Raw genomic sequence first — 27833 nt, 5'->3', positions numbered from 1 at the left:
GTAATATTTAGCCCTCTAGATATTGAAGGCTGTTTATATTCATGGCGTATGCTGCCATGATGAATGATGAGACTGCTCAAACAACTCTTCAAGTATTAGCCTAATATACAGCGCGGTAGCTAGAGGCTAACATTAAGCAATCGATCAATCAATCAATATTTCATTCGTCCAATGTAGCTTGCTTTGGATACAGCCGCTATGCGGGGGTGCTGTCAGGCCTGCCTGACAGCCGAGAGAATGACTCCCAGAGCCCAAAATAGTGTCCAAAGCGCTTGGTTTGAAACAGAGCACGTGACCATAGTAGAATAAAATGATGACAAAGGAAAAACAAAAGGAGTTAAATTACTAAGAAACACACGTGACGCGTGCGGGGCTCAGGGCAGGGGGTATTCACGTTTTGATAATACCTGGCCAATATCAGTAATTGAACGCCCTTACATTTTGTTGAAATGCAGAATAAGCGTATTCACTAGTAATTCTACCAAGTAGTCTGATTCAACAAAGATGAGAACGATGGTATTCAGTCTATCTATTATCCTGGATTTTATAGGGGGGCAGAAAGCGGCAAAAACTGCCTGTGTGTGGGAATTTCACTGGATGCATGAATTCGATAGATCAGATCAGGTGATCAGGGTGCGGAAGATGGATCCTAGTAAATTACTAGTGGGAATTCCACTCCGACACATTTGCCCGAGGAGCAATATTTTTTTTTAACGCCGTCGTTTGTTTGATCGCCGCAGCAGCAGCAGCAGCAGCAGTGGACTGTGCAAATCGGCCACTTTAGGTATACTCGTACTCACCGTGGCAAGATCGTTGGTAAGTTGCAGGCGCAGTCAAAAGTGTCAATGCTGCATCCAATTACTAACTATTTATTGATCGCAGGCTGTAATTTATCATCCTATTACTCGTACAATCGACATGGCATCCGCTGTATACACTCATTCGCCAATATAGTATTTGCACACTTCACGACTGTCCTGATGCAGAGCTATGTGAACTGCACGAACGGCCGAGCTGCACCTCTTCAAGACTCATAACGATTCCCATTCGAATACCATGGGTCGTCGCAATCCGACGCAGAGCCTCTCGCGCTTGCGACTCCTGCTCTTGCGTCGCATAGCCACTCTGGGGGACGCTGAAAAGTGGCCACATGAGGGCAAATCCTTGGACCGCTTTGATGCCCACCTTGCCATAGCTTGAATCGGGGGTATGTTGGCCGAAGATGTCTAAGTCTCCTAGGGAGAAGGGGATAGACTCGCAGATCTCGCCTATCATCTCGACGATGATCTCTTCGGGGTTACGTGGTAAGAATGTACCCGATGTGAAGGCGTTTCCCAAGACTAATATCTCTAGAGAACGGTGTATCTGCAAGATTACCCGTTGTAGAATGATCCGCGTTCCACGGTAGTAGTTCCATACCCCAGCGGAGGTAGAGTCGGGGTAGAGGATGATAGACTCGCCGGTGGGTGATTGGGCCTTGCGCGGTAGCCGATTGTTTGGGAGGCTATTGAACCATTGAGAGAACATTAAGTCCAGGTGCTCGCCACGCTCGAGCAGCGATGTCAGAGTATAGGTGTCACATTTCGAACTGTCGGAGATGACATGTGATACAGTGGCGCAAAACTTGCTGATATTGATATTTCCCGCCATCATGTTATAGATCGGGTGCGGAATGGTCAGCACTTCCAGCAGCCAATCTAGATCGATCCGCATGGGATCATTCAGCCCAATGAATTGAATCAACTAGTCTCGTCAATACAGATCTTCCAGGGATTAGAGAGAAGAGCTCACCATCTGAGTGAATGCAAAATGAAACAAGGATCGGGTCGCAGGATCCCCTAATTGTCCTGGCCCACGCATTTTCAGCAAGTACTGGATGCCCGAAACATGGGTGCTCATCAGACTCTTCCGTTCACCGTTGATATCTTCAAAGAGCATGAGCATTACAATAGCTCCCAAGGTCTCATCACGGACCGCATCCTCTACGGATTGTAGGGCTCGACTGAGCTCCCGTAGAGCCACGCTATATTTCTTCCGAGCCTGAACTGCTAGCACTGGTACAAGGGCTCGATTCGCAAGGGATGCGAACGCTGCTGCGTCTAATGCAGCACACAGACTGGACAGTGGAGCCCAGTTCGCAGTCGTATTCGCTCTCTCACACCATGCATATAGCAAGGGTATTGAGTCGAGTGGTCCGGGGCTGCCGTCGGTTTCGGTGGGGAGGGTAAATTGGTCGAGAAAATAACAGTGGGCGTGGTGTTCCCAGGATGAATCAAATAGGAAGGGAGGGACTGCTAAGTCATTTGACTGGAGCGCGCACGGCGTGCGAACAATTTGATCCTTGTCACTGCCATTATCCGCGGGTTTCGGTATGTTCTTAGCGGGCTTCCTCTGATCTTTCAAGACGAGCCGCTCAGCCTTTTTGTTCTCGCTAAGGAAAACCAAGGGGACGGTGGTGCGGTATCCTGGACATTGCTGGCCATAGGCGGCACAATTGCGACAGGAGGGTTTAGTCTCGTCACACTACGAATTCAGCATAGGCATTGGTGCCATTGGTGCAAAGGGGGTGCTGTATACTCACCTTCACTTTGCGCTTTCTGCAGAGAAAACAGCCTTGGCTCCTCGTGCGGCCGACTACCATGGCTATGCGACTGGTGCTCTCTTGTGAGAGTAGAGAGGAAGAGACTGGAGAAGTGGTGAACGCTGCGGGGGAGATGACCATGCGGAGACAATCTGTTGTCTGTTTTGGCTTATGTAATCAAAAAGTAGTCCTTGTCTCTGACTGTATTCAAATACAGTACAGCTAAATTCGAAATTGGCTTCCATGCTTTATGCGGGGAAATTGTTTCTGGAACCCTAACTCGAGACACACTAGGCCCGATACGGATAACATGGATACAGGGGCCGTCACGCCAAACTTACAGCGTACGGTTCTTTCAAAACATAAAGACGTTGCTTTACATGTCTAGGATGTTCAAATGCATGATTGAAAAGTAGACTGACTCCTAGTGAGTGGATTATAGAAAAAATTATTACACAACAAAATTCAGAATTCAACAGAGGATACAGTACGTTAAACATATGAGAAACAAAGCGCTTCAAATGACTGACGGTTGGTTGTAATGAGCCTTGATGGCCGGTAGTTAAGAGTGTACCCAAATTTGTACAGTACAGTATATGAAATGATATTCTGCAGGGGGTATACTGTAAGTGAATATAAGACATTGCTCTCGATTCACATTGTACTGTAGAAAGAATATAGTTATACATGTACCAGAGACTAGCAAAAGCCAACTACTTCCACCCTCAGATTGTTAAATCTGGGGCATTAGCGCGCACTTTTTATCCACAAAAGTTATGAACAAATAACACCCATAATTGAAAAGACCTCCTTTAAACCTTTTTTTGTACATTCTTCTTGTCCTTGAGCTTCTTTGCTGCCTCCTGCTAGGCCTTTGTCTCAGCTTTCTTCTTGTCCTTAAGCTTCTTTGCTGCCTCCTTCTGGGTCTCGACCGCAGCTTTCTTCTAGTCCTTGAGCTTCTTTGCTACCTCCTACTAGGCCTTTGTCTCAGCTTTCTTCTTGTCCTTAAGATTCTTTGCTACCTCCTACTGGGCCTTAGCCGTTTAGGTCGCTATAATATTTTCTTCAACTGTAAATGCTTGATCAGCTTGCTACTATAAAGAATAGTAGTATTTTTTATTTTCCCCCAGTATTTTATTAGCAAGAGAGTATAAAAGTCCGACTAACAACAATAGTAGCAGCTTATTCAATAAAATCAAAATTATCGTAACTAGTAAAACAATTCTAGCTAGTTAGATATAGGCGACCTAGGTAAGACCATGAGCGATGATCCGCTAGAAATAAGCGATCCTATGAATGATCATACCTTATTTGTTTTATATTGATCATATTGTTTTAGAATAGTCGTCAGCATCTAAAATTTCAGTTTCTTTATATTGCGTCTAGTTTGCCTCCAGTTTGTCTCAAAGCACCTTAATCCAAATCGTTATAACCATTCGTCACCTTCGTTATTCGGCTATAGCTCATATAAATATTTCTTACTCTCTTTAATAGTAGGATATACTATAATTATTCTATCAATAGTAGAGCGGCTAACTAAGCCCTTAATAATAGGCTCTTCAAGAACTTAGTAGTAAGATAGACCCAACGGATGGAATCGCTCTAGAGGGGGAGGTAAAAGTAGTATAACCTTTTCTCCCTAAGCTATATGCCAAGCAAAGACTATAGAAGCACCATAGATATAGCGACTCCACTGCTAAGACGTTTTTTTTGATTTGAGACAATCTAGATGTTTTTCGTTTATAAGCGGCCCTATTGCAGTAGTTAACGTCTAGAGGTAATTACCATCAGCCTAATCTTAGGCTATGTCGCGAGGAACGCTACTCTAGAGGACTTGACCATTAGGAATCCATTCATCCGATCTAAACTACTTAGATATATCTAACGCTTCTTGAATAGATAGGATTTGGCTCAATATGCTAAGGAAAAGCACTTAAGCTAACTAATTGTCCGTTGATAGTTGAAAAAGAAGATTTTTACCGCGGTCTATAGTTGGGAGATAAGAGAACAACTTTTTCTCCTATGAGTATCCGAAGTTTGAGATGCTCTTACAAGAGTAGATGATTTTATAAGGTTGGATTGATCTGTCAAGACACTTTGGGAAAAAGAAAAGACGTCCAGTACCTATCGCGTGAGCAACGGTTTTGATAACGTCATGACTTAGACCGCAATTTTGCCGCCTACTACCGCTCAGCACCTTGTTCGCCATAAAACCTTAACGCTAGTATCTTGGCAGTGGGGTCCAAGAGGAGAACACATTCCATGAAGGAGGAAGCAGTTTCCGCAAGCGACTGCACTATTGTCGATCTAGTGATTCTCGAAAGTGGTAATTGCAAAACGATGGGGTGTTAGAGAAACCAGCCTGAAGGGGCATGGAGGGGAGGAGTGTGTAACATAGAAATCATACGTAATTGAATTGTCCACGTATTAAATATGTCTATTATCAGAAAATGATTTCTACGGCTATGTATGTATTTGGACTAGCGTATTATCAAGTACAAGCCGAGAATCAACCAAAATGTGTCCAGAGGGGAAATTGTTTCCAAATTCTACTGTATTTAGGTTGATTAGTGTTGCAACAGCTGAGGCTCGGTTGGGGAGAGCGACGGTAACTGACAAAAATATTCTGTATGAGTGTTGTCAAATAATTTACATTCCATTCCTGACGGGTTGGGAGTGAGCTGCGGCCTAACCGGCTTTGGTCTAGTGTGTTTCACTACCGGCTTGGCATTGGGGTTTGAAATAATTTCTCCGGGCAAAACATGGAAGCCGAGTTCGAATTTAGCTGTAGCAATAAATGGCCAAAGGGAGTAGCTTCAATTCGTCGCGTACAAACACGGTTTGCCTGAAAACAGGTCAAACTGAGACAGGTATATCGTGAATAAACTAAAATTTGGGCAATTCTTAACGAAGCAATGGCTGGGAGGTGGGAGGAGAACACAGGTCGACAGAGGCGACGAGTGTCAACATCATGTTGTTAATTAATCGTACGTTAATATCAAGCAAAACATGTCATACTTAAGATGTTACCTGGTCAATTCCTAAGCTGATCCATATCAGGACAAGTCACAGAGGAAAGAGTTGATTCACGGTCAACCATTACCGTGCAACCTTCTGTTGAACTTTCCCATTCGGGAACCAGCCATGAATGGAGAATTACGTCTTAAATAACTGATAGTACCGGTGAACTGAACGATCAATTGAACTCAGATGCGCACGGTTCGTGAAAGTTGACTATAGCGGATAATGCTCCGTAGACTCTTAAAAATTCGTTGAACAATTCTCTGCGTGGGTAGGGCAAGGCTGAATTTCGCGGTAAACTAGAAATCTGATATTCTGAACCCTATTTAAGTCCTTGAAGCTCCGAATATATTCCTGAATTAAATGCTTTCATTGCTGTTGTTCTCCACAACTATATTTTCTTTGATGTTCATACTACTACATGGACCCCAACTCGCAAACCACTGCTTTTTGGCCCCGTAGACAGTCTTTGGATCCTACAGCCGCGATGAGACGAGTGGCACTTTTGAATAGCATTCACTCACGGTTAGCAAACGTCACGCAACAAAAGTCCACCATTTTGGCGAAACACAATCTCTAGGTAGCTGGGCGGAAACGGGAAGATGCTGAGTTTCTCCAAACCATGAAAAGATTAGATGGCGAGGAATATGTACGTAAGTTGATAATATGTTGGACTTTGCAATGTTAATCTCCTTATGTAGGGTCTGCGCACCTCTTGGGAAAAATTTTACAACGGCACGGCGACACACCACGAAAATGAAACCGCCGCAACAGAGATTTTACATCTAGTCTCGTCACATTCTATCCCAATAGAAGTTGAATCATTGAGTCAACAACATTTCGGACAGCGAGATTTCTTCTAATCAAACCGATCATCGCCGTCGTCTTCGGTGGAGACGGAGATTTTTCCGCAATCACCTCCGCATATACCAACCACAACAGCGTCCGAAAAAGTTGTTGATGGTGATTCCTCAATGATCTTGAATAATTTCCATATAATAGAAGACACCTTTTCAGAGAAAAAACATGGCCGTCCGATAGGATATGACTCTATGGGCCGTCCGCTTTAGAAGCGATAGTCTGATGGTGAATTAGTTTATATTGCATGTCCAGTATGTGGGAAGGACAGTTTCGGGACTCTACACGGCATCATGTGTCATTTGAAGGCTAAGCACAAGAACCGAAAAAGACTAGAGCGCTCCAAACTGCTAGATCTTTATGGGATAGTATTCACTCCAAGTTCCTCAGCTGCCACTATGTCATTCACAGGTGTCGAAAAGAACGAATGGACGGCTCATGCGCAAAGTGCAAACCAGGCACAGGCGGCTCTACTCCTTAAAGGTGAAGGTAGCAGCGGGAAAGGAAAGCATTCAACGCGGCCCGAGGTAGCTGATGAACATGGTGAAAACCCCCTCGACCAAGACAACATCCAATCACCAGTTTTTCCGTTTGAAAAACAGTCTATAGCATCGATAATAAATTGAGGAATAACGGAAATCTCGGTTTCTGCGGAACTGATAACTAAGGTACATACTGAAAGTCTAACTGTAGGTATTTTATGTCTAATTCTCTACCAAATCAACTGGCTGCTTTTCGTCTATCGAACCGATTATTGAATAGGTCCGCTGGAATGAACTACCATCGCTACAAGATTTATTGAATGTAAAAAATTGAATCATTTTTGGTGCAGTCGGTATCTTTTGGATTGTGACAATTGGTAGTCAACGTTAGATCAAATATCTGACGCTAATATTTTCCTTTCAAAGTATGAGCACAACTGGGATTTCTTTACTTTTTTGTGAATTTTGCAAATATTTGAGTTCCTTGCTTTCTAGTGTTCAGAATAGGTGCATACATCAATTAACTTCATTGAATTGTTTTGCGGCCCATTCAATTTCTCCCTGCTCGAATTAATTTTGGGAGACGTCGGCCGAAAGGCAAGACTGAGTCAAGCTGAGGGTCTCTATTCCTGTCCCTTTAAATTCTCTATATAATGTAAGAGAACATGGCTTGAACTTGTTCTTTGAATTTGGGGTTCCGTTCGGTGTTAATAATGTCGCAATGGTTGAGAATCACAAAGCGGGAGGATAGGTGGATCCTTGAGGATGACGGGCAATTACGTAGGATTGTCTAGAGCATGTCTGACCCAAATCGGTAATATCCTTCGGTGCTTACCTTTATCGGCAAACAGAGCAAATCAGAGGCTCTACGCGTGTTATTTCGTTCTAACAACATACGGAAGAATCCTTCCCGTAGTCTCGCTAAGCTTCATCTGAGTGAAACTGCCGTCGAAGCTTAGTATCCGACTTTTATAATCGACGGCAATATGGACAAACCGTGTGATAGAGACACCCGGCCATGTTTGAACTACCGAAGATCTCAGGGCATTTAGTTTGAAATGTGTTACGAAGATAATTCATCATATTCGGATCTTTGAGACTTGATTTATAGTCTTCTTTTATTCCCATTCTCGGATATAATCTACATTTTTTCTGATGATATCGGTGGGCCCGAAACAACCCAATTGCTAACATCGTGGCTTAAGATAACGGAGAATTTCAAGGAGCCTATTCTCTCCCGTCCTAAGCTAGTCATTGTGCTTACTGACCCGAACGCAAATATTGCTGGGTTCGACCTAATCGACTAGTCTCTACGAGAGGCTCTACTAAACTCTTTGGTTTCTGACGTATTAACCATCGACCTCCGGAAACTCCATATTCTGTCGCCCGATGCGAGATTTCTTGACCTACATGCTGAAATTACACGTGATAGAGAGATTGTTCGTAATCTACGAGACAGAAGTAATCTTCTGTTTACAGCTACCTACATCGAGGCCCTCTTCCGCAAAGCTATAGAGCATTTGACCCGAGAGCCCAATCGTCCGTTCAATTCAATTAAAGCTGCTAGAGAAGGCAACGACGTCGCTCCAAATGCTTCAAGGCACCTTGAAAGCTTCATTAAGCTAGTCACTAATTCAGGGAAAACCGTTTCCGAAATTGCAATTTGCATTGCGTCCGCTTTGATCATGGATGCATATCCGAACGGGATGCATAGTAAGTTCCGCTTTGTTTGCTCAACTCGGGTTTTTTGAATTCCGATTTCCCAGAGTTTTATATGTATCCTAATAATATTAGAATTCAATCCTCTTCTTACTTTCAACACACATTACTCGAAACTATGCCGTGAAGCTTGGATAGTGGCCTCTCTAGAGACAGCGAAGCTTGGATGTGATGCCATAAAGCTCCAATTTTGCTTCATTTTTACTAAGCTCAAACGAGATTCCAACACTATAATTTATCGAAAAAACAGTATGGAAAAGCATAGTTCTTTATGGGCGCCTTTGCGGTCAAATACAACTTGTTTAAGTTGTCTGCTCCGAGGAACAGACGAAATGCTTCTATGCGGCCACGCGATTTGTACTACTTGTGTTAAAGTCTGGGGAGAACAGGCTGGCCGGGCTGAATATCATTATAATATCCCTTATTGTGTTATTTGTCAAAGGAAAATAAATCATATGGCGCGGGATTTGCTACCTACCAAACGTCCTGATCTTCTTGTGCTTGATGGTGGTAGAGTTCGAGGAATAATAACTTTAAAATTTTTGCTTGAACTAGAGAGAAGACGATGGGGCAGACCAATCCGAGAAGATATTGATCTTAATATGGGCACGAGTGTCGGTTAGTGCTTTGCTCGAGAGAATTCCGACCTGGGTTTGAAATGCACCCGTAGACTAATTCATATATTTAGGTGCGCCTATCTTGGTGGAGACTGCCATTAAAAAATCTAGCGCACGACATGCAATGGAAACATTCAAACCGCTTGTTCGGGAGATATTCAAATCTAAATCACATCATACAAACCAGATAGCCAAATTCTTGGATTTCCTGAGACGTCTATAGGCCGATGCTCTTTATGACTTGACAAACCTTAACAGCGCACTTCAGAAGTCTTTCGGAACTACCCAATATTTGTTCGATGTTCCGTGTTCGCTACCCGGAGTCCGAGTAGCATTGACCACAAGCCAAGTAGAAAGCGATGGCACCGTTTCCTTATTCTCAAACTATAGGCACTTTCGCAACCAAGGCGAGGAAGCCTCGTATACATCTATTATGCTAGAGAATGTTGATGAAGAGCCGTTGCTCTGGCAAGCGTGAGTAGCGTTATTCCAGCATTTGATGAATTGTCAATGCGTGATTCATAAATGATTAACTCGTTTTAGGGTGAGGTGTTGTGTTGCTGCTCTGAGGCAGGTCTATCCTCATTCTCGCGTTCGTCCAAAGGTCCGCTAACGAGAATGGAAAGCTATTTCAAAGCCTAGTATTTACAGAATATAGGGACCCTCTAAGATGCAGGTATTCTAGCTAACTATCCACTTAAGTTTGCAATCCGAGAAGCCATGAGTATTTGGCCAGATGCTAGGAGGCCAGACCTTGTGATCAGCATTGGCATAGGATACGCACGTCCCAAAACTTCTAAGGATTACAAGCTTCCGTCCAAACGAACCTTTCAAAATGGGTTTATTGGCCGTGGCCTACGCGCATTTCTTTTTTTACTAGCCGCTAATGGAAAAAAAGGATTTGAAGATGCTCTGGATGATCTCCCGAAAGATATAAAGGAAGACATATTCCGACTGGACAAAGATTTAGGGGAAGAGTTGCCCGAGTTAGACAACGTTGAGCACATCGATCAGCTGTCTCAAATGCCATGTGAGATCCCTGATGATCTTGCGCGTGCGCTCTTGACGACTTCGTTCTTCTTTGAACTCGATGAAGAGCCTACTTTCATAGATGGACAGTACCGTTGCAATAGATCTGTTCTCTATAGTAGAAGTTTCCTAGAAGGAATTCTTGCCCTTGTGGAGAAAGAGTTACTATCGGCACGATTTACGATGCATAATGGAGTTAGTTTGGGTCTAGTTCAGGAACATGACGGCTGCAAAATCTGCAGATATTACCGCAAACAAATCTCCTTCTACGTCCCTAGTCTCTATAAAGATTTTTGACTTGAAATCACTAGCAAAACTGGTAGTAGAAAAATTGGTGGCTTCCCAACATCGCTGACTGTTCTCCGTAAAAGGCAACAAGCTCACGCAGTTTTCGGTCGGTCGGACCATAAGACTGATCAATGGCCGCCTTCCCGAGAATGTTACTGCTCAATTAATAAAAGCCCAATTGATAAGAGCACAATTAATAAGAAACGACTGAACGAAGACCCAATCTGCGGTACGGATGTTCCAAAAAGAAAAAAGGTGAAGTTCACATTTTAGACATAATCTTTCGTAGGTGACACATCTGTCCTATGCTATAAATGTTTCATCCCAGACTATAATAACTAAAAATCAATGTAGACAAGATAGGACACGGAATAATCTAGGGTTGTCGTTTGGCTTGCACTCCGTCCAAAATTTAATCAAAAATTTCCTCCTCATCGGCCTGCTTAAGCAGTTCCTTGATAGATGGTAGTTGTTCATCTTCCTAAAGCCTAGTCATTATTTGGTAATATCCTATAACACTACCCATAAATCTTTTAATCACCAGGCGAAGATTGTCGGCGGCTGATTTCAAGTTCTCGGCTTCTTAGCAAAGTTCTCCTCGTTCTATATCCTAAGCGCGCCGTTCCTACGCCAAAGTCCCCTCTACTATGCGTTTTATGTCTTCAAGAAATTTTACCTTTTCTTTAAATTCAGCATTTTCTTCTTCAAGTTCTACTTGCTCATCTTCCAATACAGCAATTTTTTCCGTGAGGATAGAATCGGATTGTCGCCACAGAGAACCATCCTATTAAACCAAATCAAATGTTATCCCGTAAATACTTTCACAAGACCTAGCAATTACCTGATCAGGTACTTCTATAGACAGACAAGTTTCGGTGGCGAGCGCCTCGAACTTGCTCCCGATGTATCGCTGGAGAGTCTCATGTGCACTCTTAGGAAGCCCGCTGAAAGGAATCTGGTTCGGACCATGTTGAAATAATTTCCAGATATCATCGTTGTATGGTTCTATTAGTTTCCAGTGATATTTGTCATATGTTTTTGGTTTGAGTCGGAGATGCACGGTCTTTACACTGATTCCGAGGTTTCTCCCTGTTGATTGATTAGCAGTCCATATTAAATATTCGAGGGTAAGGGGTCTCGCGGCTCTTACGGATATGCTCGCATAGCATTTCTCGACATTTCATTCTTTCCTCCGAGCGCGTGATATTACTTGATCTCGTCATGAAGTGATGGACTATACTTTTAATGAAGACGAAGATTTTTCTCCTGTGTCTTTAAATTACCCTCGTAAAAGGAATATCTCCATAATCCGGTATGATGCCAACTTTGTTAAAATTGTTTCTTATTTTATAAGTATAGCCTGATCTTGCATCCAACACGGTACTGTTCAATAGGTGTCCTATAGACGCGCGGAATGCCAGCTACAGCCTTGGGGTGTTAGAATGTAGTCAGGGATGGAACGACTCGTTGTGTTCAACATAGATTACGTTGGCTGAACTAGGCTAGACTTGATTGGTACTAACTGCATCACTACTAAAGAAGCTGTGTTCAATATTCAGCTGAATCGAACTTAGATGCGTTCTAGGTGAAACTCGCTAAACCTATGTGACGCTAAATGCAGTAACGCTCTTGTAGTAAAAAAAGGTTAAACTGAAGGGAAACGTCCAGTATAGGCAAGGGCTGGTGAACTTGCCTGGACTTGTGTAATACCAACCAACACATATGGCGGGGTTGTACTAGATATTTAATGTTGAACTGCACAGTGGTATCCAACAAAACTCACCTTTAGGTGAACGTAGCTAGACAACCAAAATAGCAATTGCAGCTATATCACCGTCGATGCTATCAAGGTTGAACAAGACAAAGTTGTGTTCAACAAAACAATGTTCCGTTAGCGCTATCTATATTCATGTGGTCTAAACTGCCGCTGGAACGCAGTTTAACCCCCATCCCGATGACATGAAATGCCCTGTGTGATGAAACGCTCACCAGGTACCTCCACATTTGAGCACTGTTACTCCTCATCCACATATTCAATACTGCCTGCGAGCAGCAGAAAGAATAATCGTTTGATTTCTTATTCGATATCTCTTTGCAAAATGGTTTTTACCAAGAATTAAAGTGGTGGATTACAGGACCACTCGCACTACTCGAAAATCCGCTGTTTTCTACCATCACGTCAACATCATCCACACAAACGCTTGAGATGGATACGAAAACAATATGTTGTTTCATTTTACATAATTTGTTAGCATATTATTTTTTCTATCGTCATAAATCTGTAACCTGGAAATATACCAATTTTGGTAGGATTCTTGGCAGCAAAAAGGTACATCAAACAAAAATACGGATCAGGCGAATACACAGGAAGTGAATAGTGATGTAACTGGATGTATGAAAATTACTAGGGCCGCTAAACGGAATAGCCGCCCCATAATACTCTCCGCAAGTAGGGGATGGCCTGCTTTAAGGAAACATAACTCTAGTAACTTAAAAGTACTTCGGGAACACATCACACTATGGGGTATATAGGGCTGCGAAAGAAATCACCAAGAATAGCTATTATATCTCTATGCGGGCTTTACACTAAATCATATAGATATACGTCTAGAATTGTTAAGCCTCTTCACGTTTCCTATGTTGATCTAGGAAGTCTAAGAATATCGAAAGTAGGGACCATTTAGGGATGTCTATGATTAAACACGTCTGCATGTCATTCTAGCGTCTGATGGATGGCTTCCGCCTCTTCATATTTTCCTTGCCTAGAGAGCACTAAGCTAAGATTACTAATACTAGTAAGCGTGTTAGGATGCTTACATCTAAGCACCTTCTCTTATACTTCTAACGCCTATTGATGTATTGCTTCCGCCTCTTCATATTTCCCTTAGCTATTAAGTACTAAGCTAAGGTTACTAACACTAGTAAGAGTATGCGGATGATCGCGTCTAAGCACCTTCTTATACGCTTCTAACGCCTATCGATATATTGCTTCTACCTCTTTATATTTCCCTTAGCTAGAGAATACTAAGCTAAGGTTACTAATACTAATAAGCGTATTAGGATGCTCACGTCTAAGCACCTTCTTATTCCCTTATAGGTCTCATTAATACATCGCTTCTACCTCTTTATATTTCCCTTACCTAGAGAGTATATTACTAAGGTTACTAATACTAGTAAGAGTATATAGATGCTTATATCTAAGTACCTTCTTATACCCTTCTAACGCCTATTAATATATTGCTTCTACCTCTTTATATTTCCCTTAGCTATTAAGTACATTACTAAGGTTATTAATACTAGCGAGCGTAGAGGGATGCTTATATCTAAGCATATCTTCATATCTTTCTAACGCCTATCAATGTATTACTTCTGCTTCTTCATATTTCCCTTAGAGATCTTAAAACCATCTATAATTAGATAAGAGCATGGCCATATTCAATTAATCCTCTTCATACTAATTATATATAGACCTCGTTACCTCTTTCGTATGCGAAAGCAGCCTTTGGCATTCCTTCCAGCTCTCATACTATCTATTAGGAAACATCTCTACCATGATCGCTCGCGACTTCTCTTACTATTATATTAGCTCAAGGTAGATCGCTAGCCACGTCCAGACTAATAACTATATAAGTCGGTGCATATCAAAAGACATAGTCTTAAGTTCAACCTGAATCAGCAAATAGTTGACTAACAGCGCTACTACATCTTCAAATTAGAGCCCATCACCATCCCTACAGATAAGGCCTTCTAGGATGCCCTACCGATTAAACATGCTCATTAATACTAGCAAATCCGTCGCTGTTAGCTGCTCCTAACGAATTTGCTTAAAAGATAGCTACTATATTATAATGACTACATACTAAATACTAGCGTCCTACTAGAGGTCTTTAGCGTCCTTATGCTATAGAAGATATATCTGGTTTGATACGCTCTCATAGAATAACTAAAGGTACTAGGAGACTATAACCTATAGTGATCGACTTACGATATAGGCCCCTACTTACGTAATAGCAAGTAGGATATACTCTAATACCTAAACTAGCGACCTCTCGTCCTCTTTAAAGTAGCTAGATTATAGGGGCGGCATCCTAGCCTATAATAGGGCTAGGGACTCTATTTTATTAATTAGCTAAATAGTAATTATATAACTATTACTCCCTACTAAATTCTACGCTATAAGACCATTTCATAATATGATTAGGATCGCCCTATAGGTGGCCTATAGTAGGAAACCTACTAGTAGCCCTTATTTATTAGATATATTACTACTAAAAAAGATCCTATCATCATCTATATTATCTAATACCATTAGCTAGCGCCTATTACCTAGATCATATAGCTAATAATATATGAGCTAGAGGATATTCATCTTTAGATTGTCTTATCCTAGAATCTCTATAACTATAGTAATCTACTAGTAGCCCTATTCTAACTATATAGTATTACTAGTATAGATCTAAAATACCTATATATCTAGTATTAATTCTTATATATAATATAAATACTTAATAGCTATCTAGGTTTTTCTAATAGGTATTAAGATTAGTTTTTATTTAAAGGCCTTATAAGGATAGCTAACCTAATACTAGCTAACCCTACTAATACTACCTACTTATAACCCTAGCTAATCGCCTTATATTTTCCCTTAATTATACTAATCTTAGATATATAGCCTATAAATAGTAGGTCCTTCTAGAAAGGTACTATAGAGTATAGTAGAGGCTTTAGATACGTCTATACTAGAAATAGTTCCTATTAGCTTATAAAATAACCCTAGAGTAAGTCTCTTACTAAACTAAGCTACTACTACTAATAGCGTATCTTTAGAGAACTACTATAGTTTATTAAGCGCTATTCGATACCTAGGCGTATTATATATATTAAATTTAACTACTATTAAGTAATTAGTATATAGTAGTACCTTATCCTTAATATAGTTAGGAAGCTAGAGAAGAGTTAAGTCTATACTAACTATCATTATAAAATCCCTAGTACGTTTCTATTATCTACTTTCTAAGTCCTATTATAATCGTTAGTATATATTATAGCCTATTTTAGACTAAGACTAATATATACTAGTACTAACTACCTTATCTACCCTATCTTATAGAAGCTAACTACTTTTTAATCTCTAATTAAGTTTTTAAAATCCGCTAGCTAGTAGATTAGTAGGTCTAATTTAGTAGAGATCTACTATAGTAACTACTCTTATAGATAGCTCTTCTCCCCTACTAGTATCTACTAGATATCATCTATTACTAATCCTTTATATAGGATAGTAAAGAGGATTATACTATATATAGCTAGATAAAGCGATATAATCGCTAGGTAGTCTCCCTCTATTATCTAGATAGCCCTTACTAGATACTAGAAGTTAGTATTAGTATATTATATATAGTACCTAAAATTAGATAGTAGTTATATATAAGCTAAGATAATACCTCTAAAACTATATATAATAAATATTAGAGGTCTCTACTAGAGCTAGTCGAATAATTAGCCTAAACTTACTCTTAATAGATAAGTCTAATAGTACTACTAGATAGTATCTCCTACCTCCTTTATATTCCTAACTTTCTTAATCTCCTCTATTAGCTCCTACCTATAGTTAAGGATTATATTAACTCTATAGCTTAATAGCTTAGAGTTATACCTATAGATTATTATATAGTACTATAGAAGATCCTTTAATAGGAAGTTATAGAGCTATATCTAGCTAAGATTTCCTCTTCCTTACTATAATCTATATATATATCTATCTAGTCTAGTAATAGTAATAATACTATATAGCGTTATTAGTTAGTATTACCCCTCTTAGTATAGATATTATAACTATAAAAGTCCTTACTTAGTAACTACTAGCTCCTATTCGTCTAGCGTATAGAGCTAGGTAAATCTAAAGAAATAGTAGTTAAAGTTAATATTATTATCTCCTATCTCGACCTATTAGTCTCTAAGAGGGTTAACTCTTAGCTTATAAAGGAACTAAGGTACCCTACTACGAAACTATACTAGCGCTACTCTCTATATATTACTTTTATAGTATAAAGGTATAATTATAATCTTAGCTATAATATATAATCTCTTATCGTTAGTAAGGTTATCGTTTAGTACCTTTTATAATACTATATTAAGGTTCTTATTAGGTAGTTCCCTTAATAGACCTATTACCTAGAAGACGTACGACTTTCTCTAACTAGCTATTATAAATTATCTTTAATAGAGCGGTATATTAGATAAGAGCTGACTATATATATTTTATTAATATAATAGCTACCCTAGCCTTATTAGTTAATACGTATAGGGTATTAAGTATATACCTATAATTACTACTACTATTAATTCATAGATACTACTATATACTAAATATAGCTTCCCCTTAAATCATTCTTTTATAGTAAAAATAGCTTACTACTATATACTATATTAGTCTATCGCTACTACCTAAGGCTATTTTTCTATAAAACCTAATTATAATAAACTCTATATAAGTTTTGCCCTAATATTATATACTATAACTTAAAACTAATTAGGCTTAGCTCATTTTAGAGCTAGCTACTTTAGACTTAATATTATTAATCATTTAGCTCATCTCCCCCCTCCCTAAGACTAGAGTATATATCTAATATGCCAATTAGAGCGCGTTTAGTCCTAACTACAAATGACGCTAAAAGCAAGCAATCAGGACTAAGGACTCGCTAATATTTTTTACTAGCGTATTTTACAGAATAATTACATTAAAGTATACTAAGCACACACCTAAATTATTGCCTATGGATAACTATCACTATCTATATTACCCCTAAAAATCTTCTTTTTTCCCTATCTCTTTATATATATAGTATCTAAAGTAGTTATACTAAATTTTAAAAGAATGAATCATTTATTGTTATGCCTAGTAAGGCGTTCTATAAGGTTAAGGGTTACGATAGGAAGTAAATAAGCAAATCGATATTTACTCGCTTCTTATGCGCTTTATAAGCGCTTATAAAGTGCTTAATACCTATAGAAAGACTAAGGCTAAGATGCCTAAAACTGAGATGTATATAAGGATACTCTAGGAGGTTAGATGTAATGTCAACAACTTAAGAATATAGAAAACTTCTATTCCGATCTATAAGGCGGTAGTGGGCAGAGAGAAGTACGAGCGTGGAAGTAGGAAGCTCATGTATGGGAATTCGATCACATGACTTTCATGACTCATATAGTCTAACCAAATCTGGACTAGTGTGAGTCACAGTCTGGAGTGAACGTTCCGTAGTTGGCAGCTGACCTATACCCTCCCAAGACTACCATGACTTGGGATATCGCAGCCGCCAGCGACAAATGGCTGATCAACCTTTGTCACCAGGCAGAGAAGGAAGGGGGCAAGATCGGGGGGGAAGAGTATGGAGACCGGGTCATCAAGGTCTCCCAGCAAATCGCCGTCAAGTATGGCTATGGGGTGACAGCCTCCGAAGCAGCCACACAAGATTTCGCATACCGCAGAGTCGATCGTCGTATTGCCTATATCCCACGCGTTTACCGCTTTATTGAATCGAATGAATCGTCAGACCCTAAAGGGTATCTCTTTATGGAATATGTCCCCGGCCGGAGCTTAATAGACGTGGATCTCGAAGTCCACCTAGACATTGTGCCCCGCATGGCTAACATAGTCCTACACCTAAGTCAAATCCAAGGAGATAAGAGGCCCGGCCCATCTAGTGGTGGTAAACCACAGGGATATATATGGGGCGATTATGGCGCGAACACCGAATTCTACTCAATCGAAGAATTGAATACCTACATGAACAAGCGCCTAGAGATACGCAACGACTCCATCGACCTAACCCCTTACCCTCTCGTGTTATGCCATCTAGATCTTTGTCGAAGAAACATGATCCTAAAGGAGGACGGGTTTTCTCTCTGTCTTGTGGACTGGGGCTTTGCCGGCCTCTATCCCCGCTTCTTCGAGATCGCAATGGTTCCGTGTGTGGTTCCATACGATGCACCCTTCGAGCCGCTATTCATACAAGAGTTAGAGAAAGTTATGGATTTCACCGATGCAGAAAGGCAACTAATCAAGCTGATTCGCTGTGTTCGCGCTGCAAATATGAGATGGACATTGTAAGAAAATTTCCTTAGCCCCTACTCTGGCTTGGCTAATCGAATGACATAGTGGTGAAGTGGCTTCGTTCGATTATGAGGCGTTCATCACAGGGCCTCAGGAAGAGTGAGCCAAAAAAATCGGTGCAGGTCTACAAATCCACATACTACTGCGGTAGATAATCCTAAGCAATTCTGATCTAGACTTTTCCTTGGTACAGGCAGTTCACATGGCGTACAAGGTCCTGGAGGCGATCAACTCCGAATTCGTGATATCATGTCCCTGCCCTCGTTCATATCTAGGTGCTTGACGTCGCGTAGTGCCTGTCGACCGGCTCCATGGGCTCGTAGATGGATTTCTAGAAGTTGCTGTTCCCGGAGTGATTCTGCGCTTCGCGCATGGCCAAGTTCGTGTACATAGTGAGCGAGTGCTTCCGCGGACGGCCTCCTGGTCATGGTCACGGGCTCGTTGCCGACCGGGGTCATGTCCATACCGCCGTGCACGAAGCGATCTTGCAGCAGAGGTTGAACATGGTCGTAAACGAGAACGTTGAGCTGAACAAGAGGGTGACGTCAATGGAGGGCAAGGTCCAGGCCAGGTACGCGCACTTCATCAAGACCCAGGAGAGAGGCCTGTAAAGACGGACTTGTCGTTAGTGATTTTTAGTTGAGGCCCACGCCATCAGCTCCCGAAAAGGCCGTTGTTCGCCCGCAAACAACAGAACCCTAGTCGAGACAGCAGTTTGCCAATGATATCATTCGTTATGATATTCTGTCAGGGTAAATCTCCCACTAGTAATTTACTAGGTGGTCCATCTGCCGCATCCTGATGACCTGGTCTATCATGGAAACTCGGCGTCCAGGGCAATTTCCACATTCCGGCAGTTTTTTCCGCTTTCTGCCCCTATAAATAATAGAGAGGATAGATAGACTGAATACCATCGTTCTCATCATTGTCAAATCAGACTACCTGCGGCTGAGCCCATGTTGCCTCTACCTTCAGACCTCTTGGGATCGAGATTATTTTGCTTTCCTACGCAGGTGGCGATTTGAGAAGGCTAGCCGGCTTTTGGAACGGCCTTTTTTCGAGCGACGCGGTACAGATTACTCTCTCACAGAGCGCTCACGCAACCTATGTAGTCCACTCGTTCCGCAAATGACTGGATTGTTCTCTCACTTCTTCCCTCGATGACCTTCTTTGCGGCCTTGGTTTGACAATTCACCACCTTTCCTGTGCCCATCCTGCTACTCCGTCCGTGTGACCCGCGTCTTTAAGTCTCCCCTCGTGGTCTCCGCTCTGTTCTGTCTTGATAGTGAACGCCCCACACTCGATCGGTGTTACCGGACAGGGAACAGGTCCACCGATAATAAAGAACTAACTAATAAACTTGTAGTTCAAGAATACTGAGTTGTAATGTATATACTATTAGTATAATGAACCAATTGTAATAATAAAGTTAGTATAGATCGCGGGCGATCATTAGTTTCGGCGAAATGTCTATCCGTCCCGAAGAATGCAGGCAGCTTCACCAAGCTAGGACTAGGGCCAAACTCCCCTTCGCTCCTTTTTTTGTTGAAGGGCCTGGCACCTGCAACCACTACTTATGTATCTTATAAACGCACTGTGACCCATAGCAGAACTTTGGTCCTAGCCATTTTCAAGATGAGAAAGCGTCGGCTACTCAGAGAAGAAATCACGTATTCCCTCGCCAAGGAACGAGAGGTAAATATCCTGCATCAGCTGGGATATTTCGACCAGCAGTGTCGGTTCTTCTCCCGTCTGTATGACAAACGCGAATGGATGAAATCTATTATAGCTCATCATTTGGGTTTCAGATCGACCAATGTGTGCCATGTGGCGAAAATGGAAGACTGGTTCCGTGGCAGCTTCAACGTTTGCATTCCTGTTACTATTGATAACTGGACGGACCGACGGCAGCCGGGACATCGTGTCATGCTCCGATTTCCTCTTCCGTATCGCGTCGGGGAGGGCTTTCGGCCTGGAAACGGGGATGAAAAGATCCAATGCGAAGCTGGTACTTACGCATGGCTTGAACAAAACTGTCCAGATGTCCCAATTCCACGACTATACGGTTTTGCTATGTCAACAGGTGAAACTGTACGACAGCGTGCCCTTGGTAAAGACGTACCGACTAATGCTTACAATATAGTTCGCCCGAATTGAACACCTGCCTTTTTTTAGCCGCTATTTCCACATCCTACGCCGTCGGTTTCTGCAATGGCTTCGTTTGCCGGTGCCTTCACACTACGTTCGCCATCCAAATAAAATTAAGGCTCTGTATGGCGTGAGCGAGGCTGGATATTTGTTGATAGAGTACATTGAGGAAACACAAGGGACGATGCTTTCGAACACGTGGTCTGAAAAACAAACCGATGTCGAGTTGCGGACGAATTTCTTCAGAGGTCTTTCTCAAATCCTGCTGAGTATCAGCAGAACACCGTTACCTCGTATTGGATCTTTCATTATCAGCAGGGAAGGATATGTAACATTGAGCAACCGCCCGCTTTCAATGGAGCTGCAAGAGTTGGAAAATGAGAAGATCCCGACCGAATTGTCCCGCGACTATACCTATTCCACTGTGGGGTCTTATGTATCGGATATCCTAGCAGTACACGACAGCCGCCTGCGAAATCAGCCCAATGCTGTGAACAACGTACAAGATTGCGGCTATCAAATGTCGGCATTGGCTGCAATGCGGACAGTAGCGCCGTTGTTTTTCTGCAGAGATTTTGCTCGTGGACCTTTCGTGTTTACATTGACAGATCTCCATCAGAGCAACATTTTCGTTGATGATAAGTGGAATATCACTTGCCTGGTTGATCTCGAATGGGCCTGCTCTCGGCCCATTCAAATGGTCGAACCTCCTTACTGGTTGACGAATAATGGTGTGGATGAGATTGATGTCAAGGAATATGATAAAATTCGAAAGGAGTTATTGACCATTATGAGTGCTGAGGAGACAGAGAAGTCTAGCAATATACTCTCAAAGGATGCCGGGGACGCACCGATACGACTATCGGAAGTTATGGAACAAGCATGGACAACAGGGACGTTTTGGTATTCCCTGGCACTCTCTAGTCCTACGGGTCTATTCAGCTTGTTCTACGAGCACATTCAACCCTTGCTGTCTAAGCACTGCCCAGGGGAGATTGGTGAAATCATGCCATTTTACTGGGACAAAGATGTGGGAAAATTTGTGGCGACCAAGCTCGCCGATAAGAAGAAATATGATCGTGAGCTTCAAAATGCTTTCGCAAAGTAGCTCTGATAGTTGTCTTTCTGATCATACTTGAAAACATGAGCAATGAAGGACTTTGGATGGAACAAAGATTATCCTTATAACGACTGGCTACCATTTCCCTGTTCGTACGGGGCGACATTTGACGGTGTCCATACTTCTGTCTGGCAATCCCTTATTGGCTAGGTTTGCCTTGCTGTCCTTTGCCCTCTTGCTCAAGGTGTCTTTCAAACGCTTCATCCAGTGCACGGAAACCCTTGTTCACGTGGTTTTCTTCTCTCTTTCGCTGTGCAGCTCTACCTGAGGTGCTGATCTGTTGACGACGTGTGTATCGAGGATCGCTTTCCTCGGTCGCACTCCGAGCCTAAAGAGCTCTCTGCCGTGTTTGCATTTCTCCCACGCAGGGTGCCACTCGTTTCTCATCGCTCGACGAATGGTAGACTTGGCGGTTGCTGTGAGTGCTCGCAGGGAGTCTGGTTCTGGTAGCGGTTCGGCGTTTGCTCTCACGTTCGGATCATCCCCAGCGGCGTCTTTCGCAGCTTGATCAGCCGCCTCGTTACTAGGCACTCTGACGTGTGCCGGGATCCATCGAAATTGCACCTCCCATCCTTGGCTTCAGGCCTCGTCAAGCGTTCGTACCGTCTCGACCAGAATGTACTGGCCAGACGGGTGCTTGGGACTCTGAATGGCTTGGATGGCGGCTTGGTTGTCGGTTAATATGACGGCGCGCTTGTTCGGGGGAACACGCGTTGGCGGTATTTCGAGTATTATCTGTAGATTCGACATCCACTGCTGCACCGGCCGTTGTCCGAAAAGCCCCTGTTATGATCTGAGCTGCACGAGGAACCATCATCTCTCGCAGGAAACTGTTTTGGATCTCCCGAAGCTGATCTGTTTGATCCCAGGAGACGTTCTAACTCCCAGGAACACACCATATCCTTTCTCCCGTAGACTACTATCATGGCCCAGGAAACATCCATGTGAGGGGCTAGGAATCCAAAGCCAGGGTCAAGAGATGTCCGCATGGCCGTGGTACAAGGCAGTAATGATGTGTCAACAGAATAGTGGCAAAGCCAGTCTCGTGCTTTTGCCATGTGGTGGATAGGCTCCATAGATCACTATTTTCCCACTCAATCGTCGTCAAAAGTCGGGTTCTCCAACCAGAGACGCATTTTCTCCAGGGAAAAGATATCATGTTCCTTCTTAGAAGTGGTATAGTCCTCAATCCGACCCTCAATCCAACCACTCGTACCTCGGGACGTTCCCAGTAGACTACCGATTTCCCCGGCCGAGCCAAAGTCGATCAGGACCGGCATTCCACCGCTGGCCTCAGAGTCGTCGACCAGCACGTTCGTCGGGTTGAGGTCATTGTGTGCCCAGCCGAGTAAATGTAGGTGATAAATAGCGGACTCAAGCGCGTTCATGAATGATTTCTTATCGATATTTCCCACTCCGCGACTGAGATAGTTCTTCAGGTGGTGCGAATGGCGGCTGAGCACGATTCCGGTCAGGTAGCCTCTCCGGAAGCGGCAGCCGTGGTACCGGATGAAATAAGGATGTGGGTGTGCGAACAGAAATTCCATGGTACGGGCCGCCTCCAAAAAGCTTTGGGCGAGCAGGTGTACTACATTGTATCGTTTATACACATCATATTGGGAAATGTTGGGTCGCTTGATGAAGACTTGGACATTGGCGGCGAGCTCCAGTGGCGCCTGACACAACTGATTGGCGTCAGACAGTGGCAACCCTGGGAATAAGATCTCAGCTTTGCGGGTAGGTAGTTCGCCGTAGTAGATGACGTCGTCTGAGTCGACGACAGCGAACATTGTGTATCGAAATTCATGGGTTTCTGAGTCGAATTCCTCAGATACATAGACAAGTCGGCCCACCTCGTGGTCTGTGGTGTCATGATAAAAGTAGCAGCGGGAGGTTGTTCTGGTGAATGCACCCCGTGGTGAGAACTTGCGGGACCTTGGATTTCGCAGCACAGCCCAATGCTAAGATAGCTGGAAACGAAATGTTGCAAAAGAGAAACAAAGGAACTGTGAGAACTCCGACCGGCCTGTGCATTCGCCGCGCCAGTGTACACACGACAAGATTCGATGCTATTGGTTTATCGTATGGTCATATGCCGCCGGTGGGGCTCTTCGGGAGCCGAGTACCAAAGATTGGCTTTTAATTCGTCCCACTCGCGTTGTTTTTGGCACGCCCTACCGGTAAGCTTTAGGCCAAATCAATCTACATTGAATGTGATCGCGCCTGCAGGCCTTCCTAAACAGCACCGGCCCAAGCACAAAGTACCGCCACGTGATCAGGCGATCAGCGAGGTAGCCCTCCCTCCGCTCCACTTCCATCCGCAAGTCCACTAACGTCCGACAGCATTCGTTTCCCCAGGTATCTGGTCAGTTGGTTACCATGGGAATAGCAGAAAGCAAGATACTGGCGGAGAGTCTGTTAAAACCGGCAAGAGCTCGCGGTTACAACGTATCATGATAATTGTTTTATTTTGGGAGCATACACCACTCAGCCCAACCTGGCGGTTATCCGCGACGCAGTGGCACCTGTTCATATAATTGCCTATTTGAGAGAAGCGCCCGGACGGGTGATCCTCGACTCGGCGCCAAAACAATCTACTTCGGATCATCTTATGTCAGACGACCAACATTTAACCCAGTAAATTCCCGACCTGGCCTAACATCAAGTCAGTCTCTCGACTCTCCTGCCCGGCCCTTAAAACCAGAATGGCACAACCACGAATTGAGCCGTCACCCTCTTTGCACTCTCGTGACAATAATGATGAGGACGCAGAATTATTCTCTGCGGTTCTTTCCGCTCTTGACAAAGAGCAGCTTGCCGTGCTTGCAAGCGCTGTTCTACAGCGTATCCAGCCACTTCATACAAGGCCAAATACGAAACCATCAATCGCTGAACCTCTATTTGGGTCTTACCACGTTCTATTTCCGTTGACCTTCGATACAGGTCTGCGCTGGATAGCGAAGATCCCCATCAACGGCACAAAGAGAAAATGGGACGAGTTGTCTGCCGCGGCCCTAGCTTCTGAGGCGAAGACCATACGCCTCTTAAAGCGCGAGACCGCCATCCCTCTACCTGACATTTTCGACTTCTCTCCGACCACACAAAACGCTCTCGGTTGCCCTTATATTCTGATGGGCTTTGTTTCTGGAACTCCTCTATACGATGTCTGGTTTGGACACCGCATGAACGGCGCTAGCCCGGACATCGTTCACTCGCGCCGAGTTCGCGCCCTAGAAAGTATCGCCTCGGCAATGGTGCAGCTAGACAAGTTCACCTTTCAAACCAGTGGTTGTATTGTTTCCGACAGCACGCAGAGTCCACCCACTATTGGGCCTACGCGACGAGTTGACCACAAGGCTATGCTTGACCGATGGTTTATTCATCAAGACCCAGACGATGACCCTATGTATATCGAGTGTGCAGTATCCAGCGACCCAAAACAACTTTACACCTTTATGCTCGACATACATCCCGAACATAACTCGATTTCCCAAGGTCTCGTAGCGCTCTTACGTCAGCTCATTAGCTGGATTCCCGAGCCCTGTGGAATGGATCCCTTCGTTCTTGCGCATCCAGATTTTGACATACAGAACTTTATTGTATCTGAAGAAGGGGAGCTCCTGGGTCTCATTGATTGGGATGGGGTCGCTGCTGTGCCCCGCAGCCTCGGAAACGAGAGATACCCCGGATGGCTCACACGCGATTGGGACCCAGCCATGTACGGATATAAGAAATCTATGGAATACGTGGACGAACCAGAAGGCGTATGGGAAGATTCACCGCAATGTCTTGCCTACTACCGCAGCATCTATGATGGTATAATGGCAAGATATCGAGTGGAGAGGAGACCTGGTTCTGAGACCAACATCTGTCGAATGTCCCTTGTTGCAGAAAATCTAGCTATTGCGGCAGAAAACCCTCCACGGCGAAGTGCAATTCTGCAGAAGATGGTGGAAGAAATCTGGGCTACTGCGGGAGAAGGGGAGGAACCGGATTTCATAGACTTGGCCAACATGTTCGCTGAGAACAAAGTGGATGTCCTGGTAATGGAGAGGCTCGAGAAGGGCTTTCATATTCTACTATCAAAAGAAGGACTATAGATCCGTGGCCAAAATCGATGCTGTTTTTATCTAGTCACTACTATATTGGTCTCTCCAATATTTTCCTCTTACCTTGCCCACGTTACTCAACTTCGCCTAAATGTTCTTGTAAGATAGATGAAAGCAAACCCAGGCAATGAAACCACAGAGAGACAGTGGTCAGAAGATCGTGTACAGTTTCTTTGTGGGAGATCACAAAATGCAGACATTGCTCTTACTCTGAATGAAGTGAGTAGTCAATCTTCTATCCTTTACCTTATTACATAGCTTATAAAGGAATTACAAGGTTCGAAGCCTCACTGTCTATATTAATGCCAGCCCTCAACGACGTGAGGCCTTTTACAACTTACAGATAGGGAATGAAGGGCTTGCTCCTATCCAGGATGTGAAGACTCGCTGGAATTCGACATTCTTGGTGTTACGGTGTGCCAAACAGCTGCAGTCAACCTTCGACGAGTTTTGTACAGAGAAATGACACATTGCCAATCAAACTTGCTAAGGCACCTTGAATAAACCAAAGAATCCCTCACAGCTGGCCATTGTTACTTGGGAGGCTCGCAAAGTCCCCTATTTCATCCAGTAGTTCTTGAGTAAACCACTGGGGATCACTGGCCGAAGGCATATAGTCAATTCCCATGATCCACTCCTGGACTGGCGCATAGGATTCCATATCTGGAGGCCTTGCCTGGTTGTGATCCCTATTCATCCAATCCAAGCCATCTGGATCGAGGTCTGGATTTGACGCCAGAGGGGCTAGCAATTCAGCAACCTGCGCGGAAGAAGAAACACCCATTCCCTCAGTTTGGGTGTTACAATTGTCTCCGGACATCATATTGATAGTCCTCTCAGATAGGGACTCAAAAATGTCACGGTAAGACGATGCCTGACTCCAGCGTTCGGCAATAATGACTAGTAGCGTAGTGCAAGCCATGCAAGTGTTGACCACCACGCTCTGGGGGGTGGATTCACGGACGCGACGTGAACGCCACAAACAGTAATTGAAGGTCAGTCCAGCGAGAAATAGAATATGAAGACTACCCCATGTGAATTGAATGCGACTTCGAACTTGGTATAGACGACGATATCGCTGGCAGATATCGCGAGCGGAGTCTGAACAGATCTGGAAAGCCGCATCGATGGACTGAGATTTATGAGGATCTCTTAGTGTTGCCAACGGACATGTTATTCGGGGGCGATACAATAAAAGAATTGAATAGTCGTAAGCGATATGGAACCAATTTGGAGAGTCAAATACAGAGAGTGGGGAGGCGTTCAAGGTATCAAGCTCATCTGGCGCACCCGAGCGCCATTCTTCTAGCTCTTGGCGTAGATTTTCAAACCGAGTAGAATCATAGAAATTATTTTCTGCCAGGCGGAATATATTTGGGTATAGATTGTCACTGATCTTTGACCAAAGTTGTCGCAGCTTAATAACGTGGATAACTCCGGTCATGCTTGTTCGAGGCTCCCCAGGCGACGATCGCGGGGGGCGCAGAAAACCATCGAACGTGATGTTTTCATCATCAATGTCGAAAGGCAGCTGTTATCATTCAGACCGTCAGCAATAAGCCGGTGTTTAGTAAATTAAAGAAAGGGATAGGATGCCCTACCTCGACATCAATAGCATTGTCTGGAATTCCCTTTGGGCGTCCCAGAATGAACGATGCTACACAATCCAAATCATAGGCCACCCAGAAGCAGCGTTTGGAGATCTCTCTGGTTAAAGAGTCTGCGCCGGCTCTGTATTTCTCAGTGCT

The 27833-nt window shown here is 43.4% G+C and overlaps 4 protein-coding genes across 4 annotated transcripts; 2 read left to right on the top strand and 2 right to left on the bottom strand.

The window, feature by feature from the left end:
* Positions 1 to 966: 966 nt before the first annotated feature.
* Positions 967 to 1713, bottom strand: PFLUO_LOCUS6307 (uncharacterized protein; the record flags this gene model as incomplete). Its single annotated transcript, XM_073783839.1, has 1 exon — positions 967 to 1713. The coding sequence occupies one exon, from the start codon at positions 1711 to 1713 to the stop codon at positions 967 to 969; it is 747 nt and encodes a 248-aa protein (XP_073640354.1).
* A 19036-nt stretch (positions 1714 to 20749) lies between these two features.
* Positions 20750 to 21964, top strand: PFLUO_LOCUS6306 (uncharacterized protein; the record flags this gene model as incomplete). Its single annotated transcript, XM_073783838.1, has 2 exons — positions 20750 to 20826; positions 20884 to 21964. 2 exons carry the CDS (start codon positions 20750 to 20752, stop codon positions 21962 to 21964), a joined length of 1158 nt encoding a protein of 385 aa, XP_073640353.1.
* Positions 21965 to 23070: 1106 nt separating this feature from the next.
* On the bottom strand, positions 23071 to 23766 carry PFLUO_LOCUS6305 (uncharacterized protein; the record flags this gene model as incomplete). The annotated part of the gene is made up of 1 exon (XM_073783837.1): positions 23071 to 23766. The coding sequence occupies one exon, from the start codon at positions 23764 to 23766 to the stop codon at positions 23071 to 23073; it is 696 nt and encodes a 231-aa protein (XP_073640352.1).
* Positions 23767 to 24681: 915 nt separating this feature from the next.
* Positions 24682 to 26076, top strand: PFLUO_LOCUS6304 (uncharacterized protein; the record flags this gene model as incomplete). The annotated part of the gene is made up of 1 exon (XM_073783836.1): positions 24682 to 26076. The coding sequence occupies one exon, from the start codon at positions 24682 to 24684 to the stop codon at positions 26074 to 26076; it is 1395 nt and encodes a 464-aa protein (XP_073640351.1).
* Between the last annotated feature and the right edge of the window lie 1757 nt (positions 26077 to 27833).

This window comes from Penicillium psychrofluorescens, assembly GCF_964197705.1.
Source record: "Penicillium psychrofluorescens genome assembly, chromosome: 4".
In the NCBI taxonomy this organism is placed as follows: Eukaryota; Fungi; Ascomycota; class Eurotiomycetes; order Eurotiales; family Aspergillaceae; genus Penicillium; species Penicillium psychrofluorescens.
Note: the sequence above shows the minus strand (reverse complement) of the source record. Positions and strands in the feature narration are given on the sequence as shown.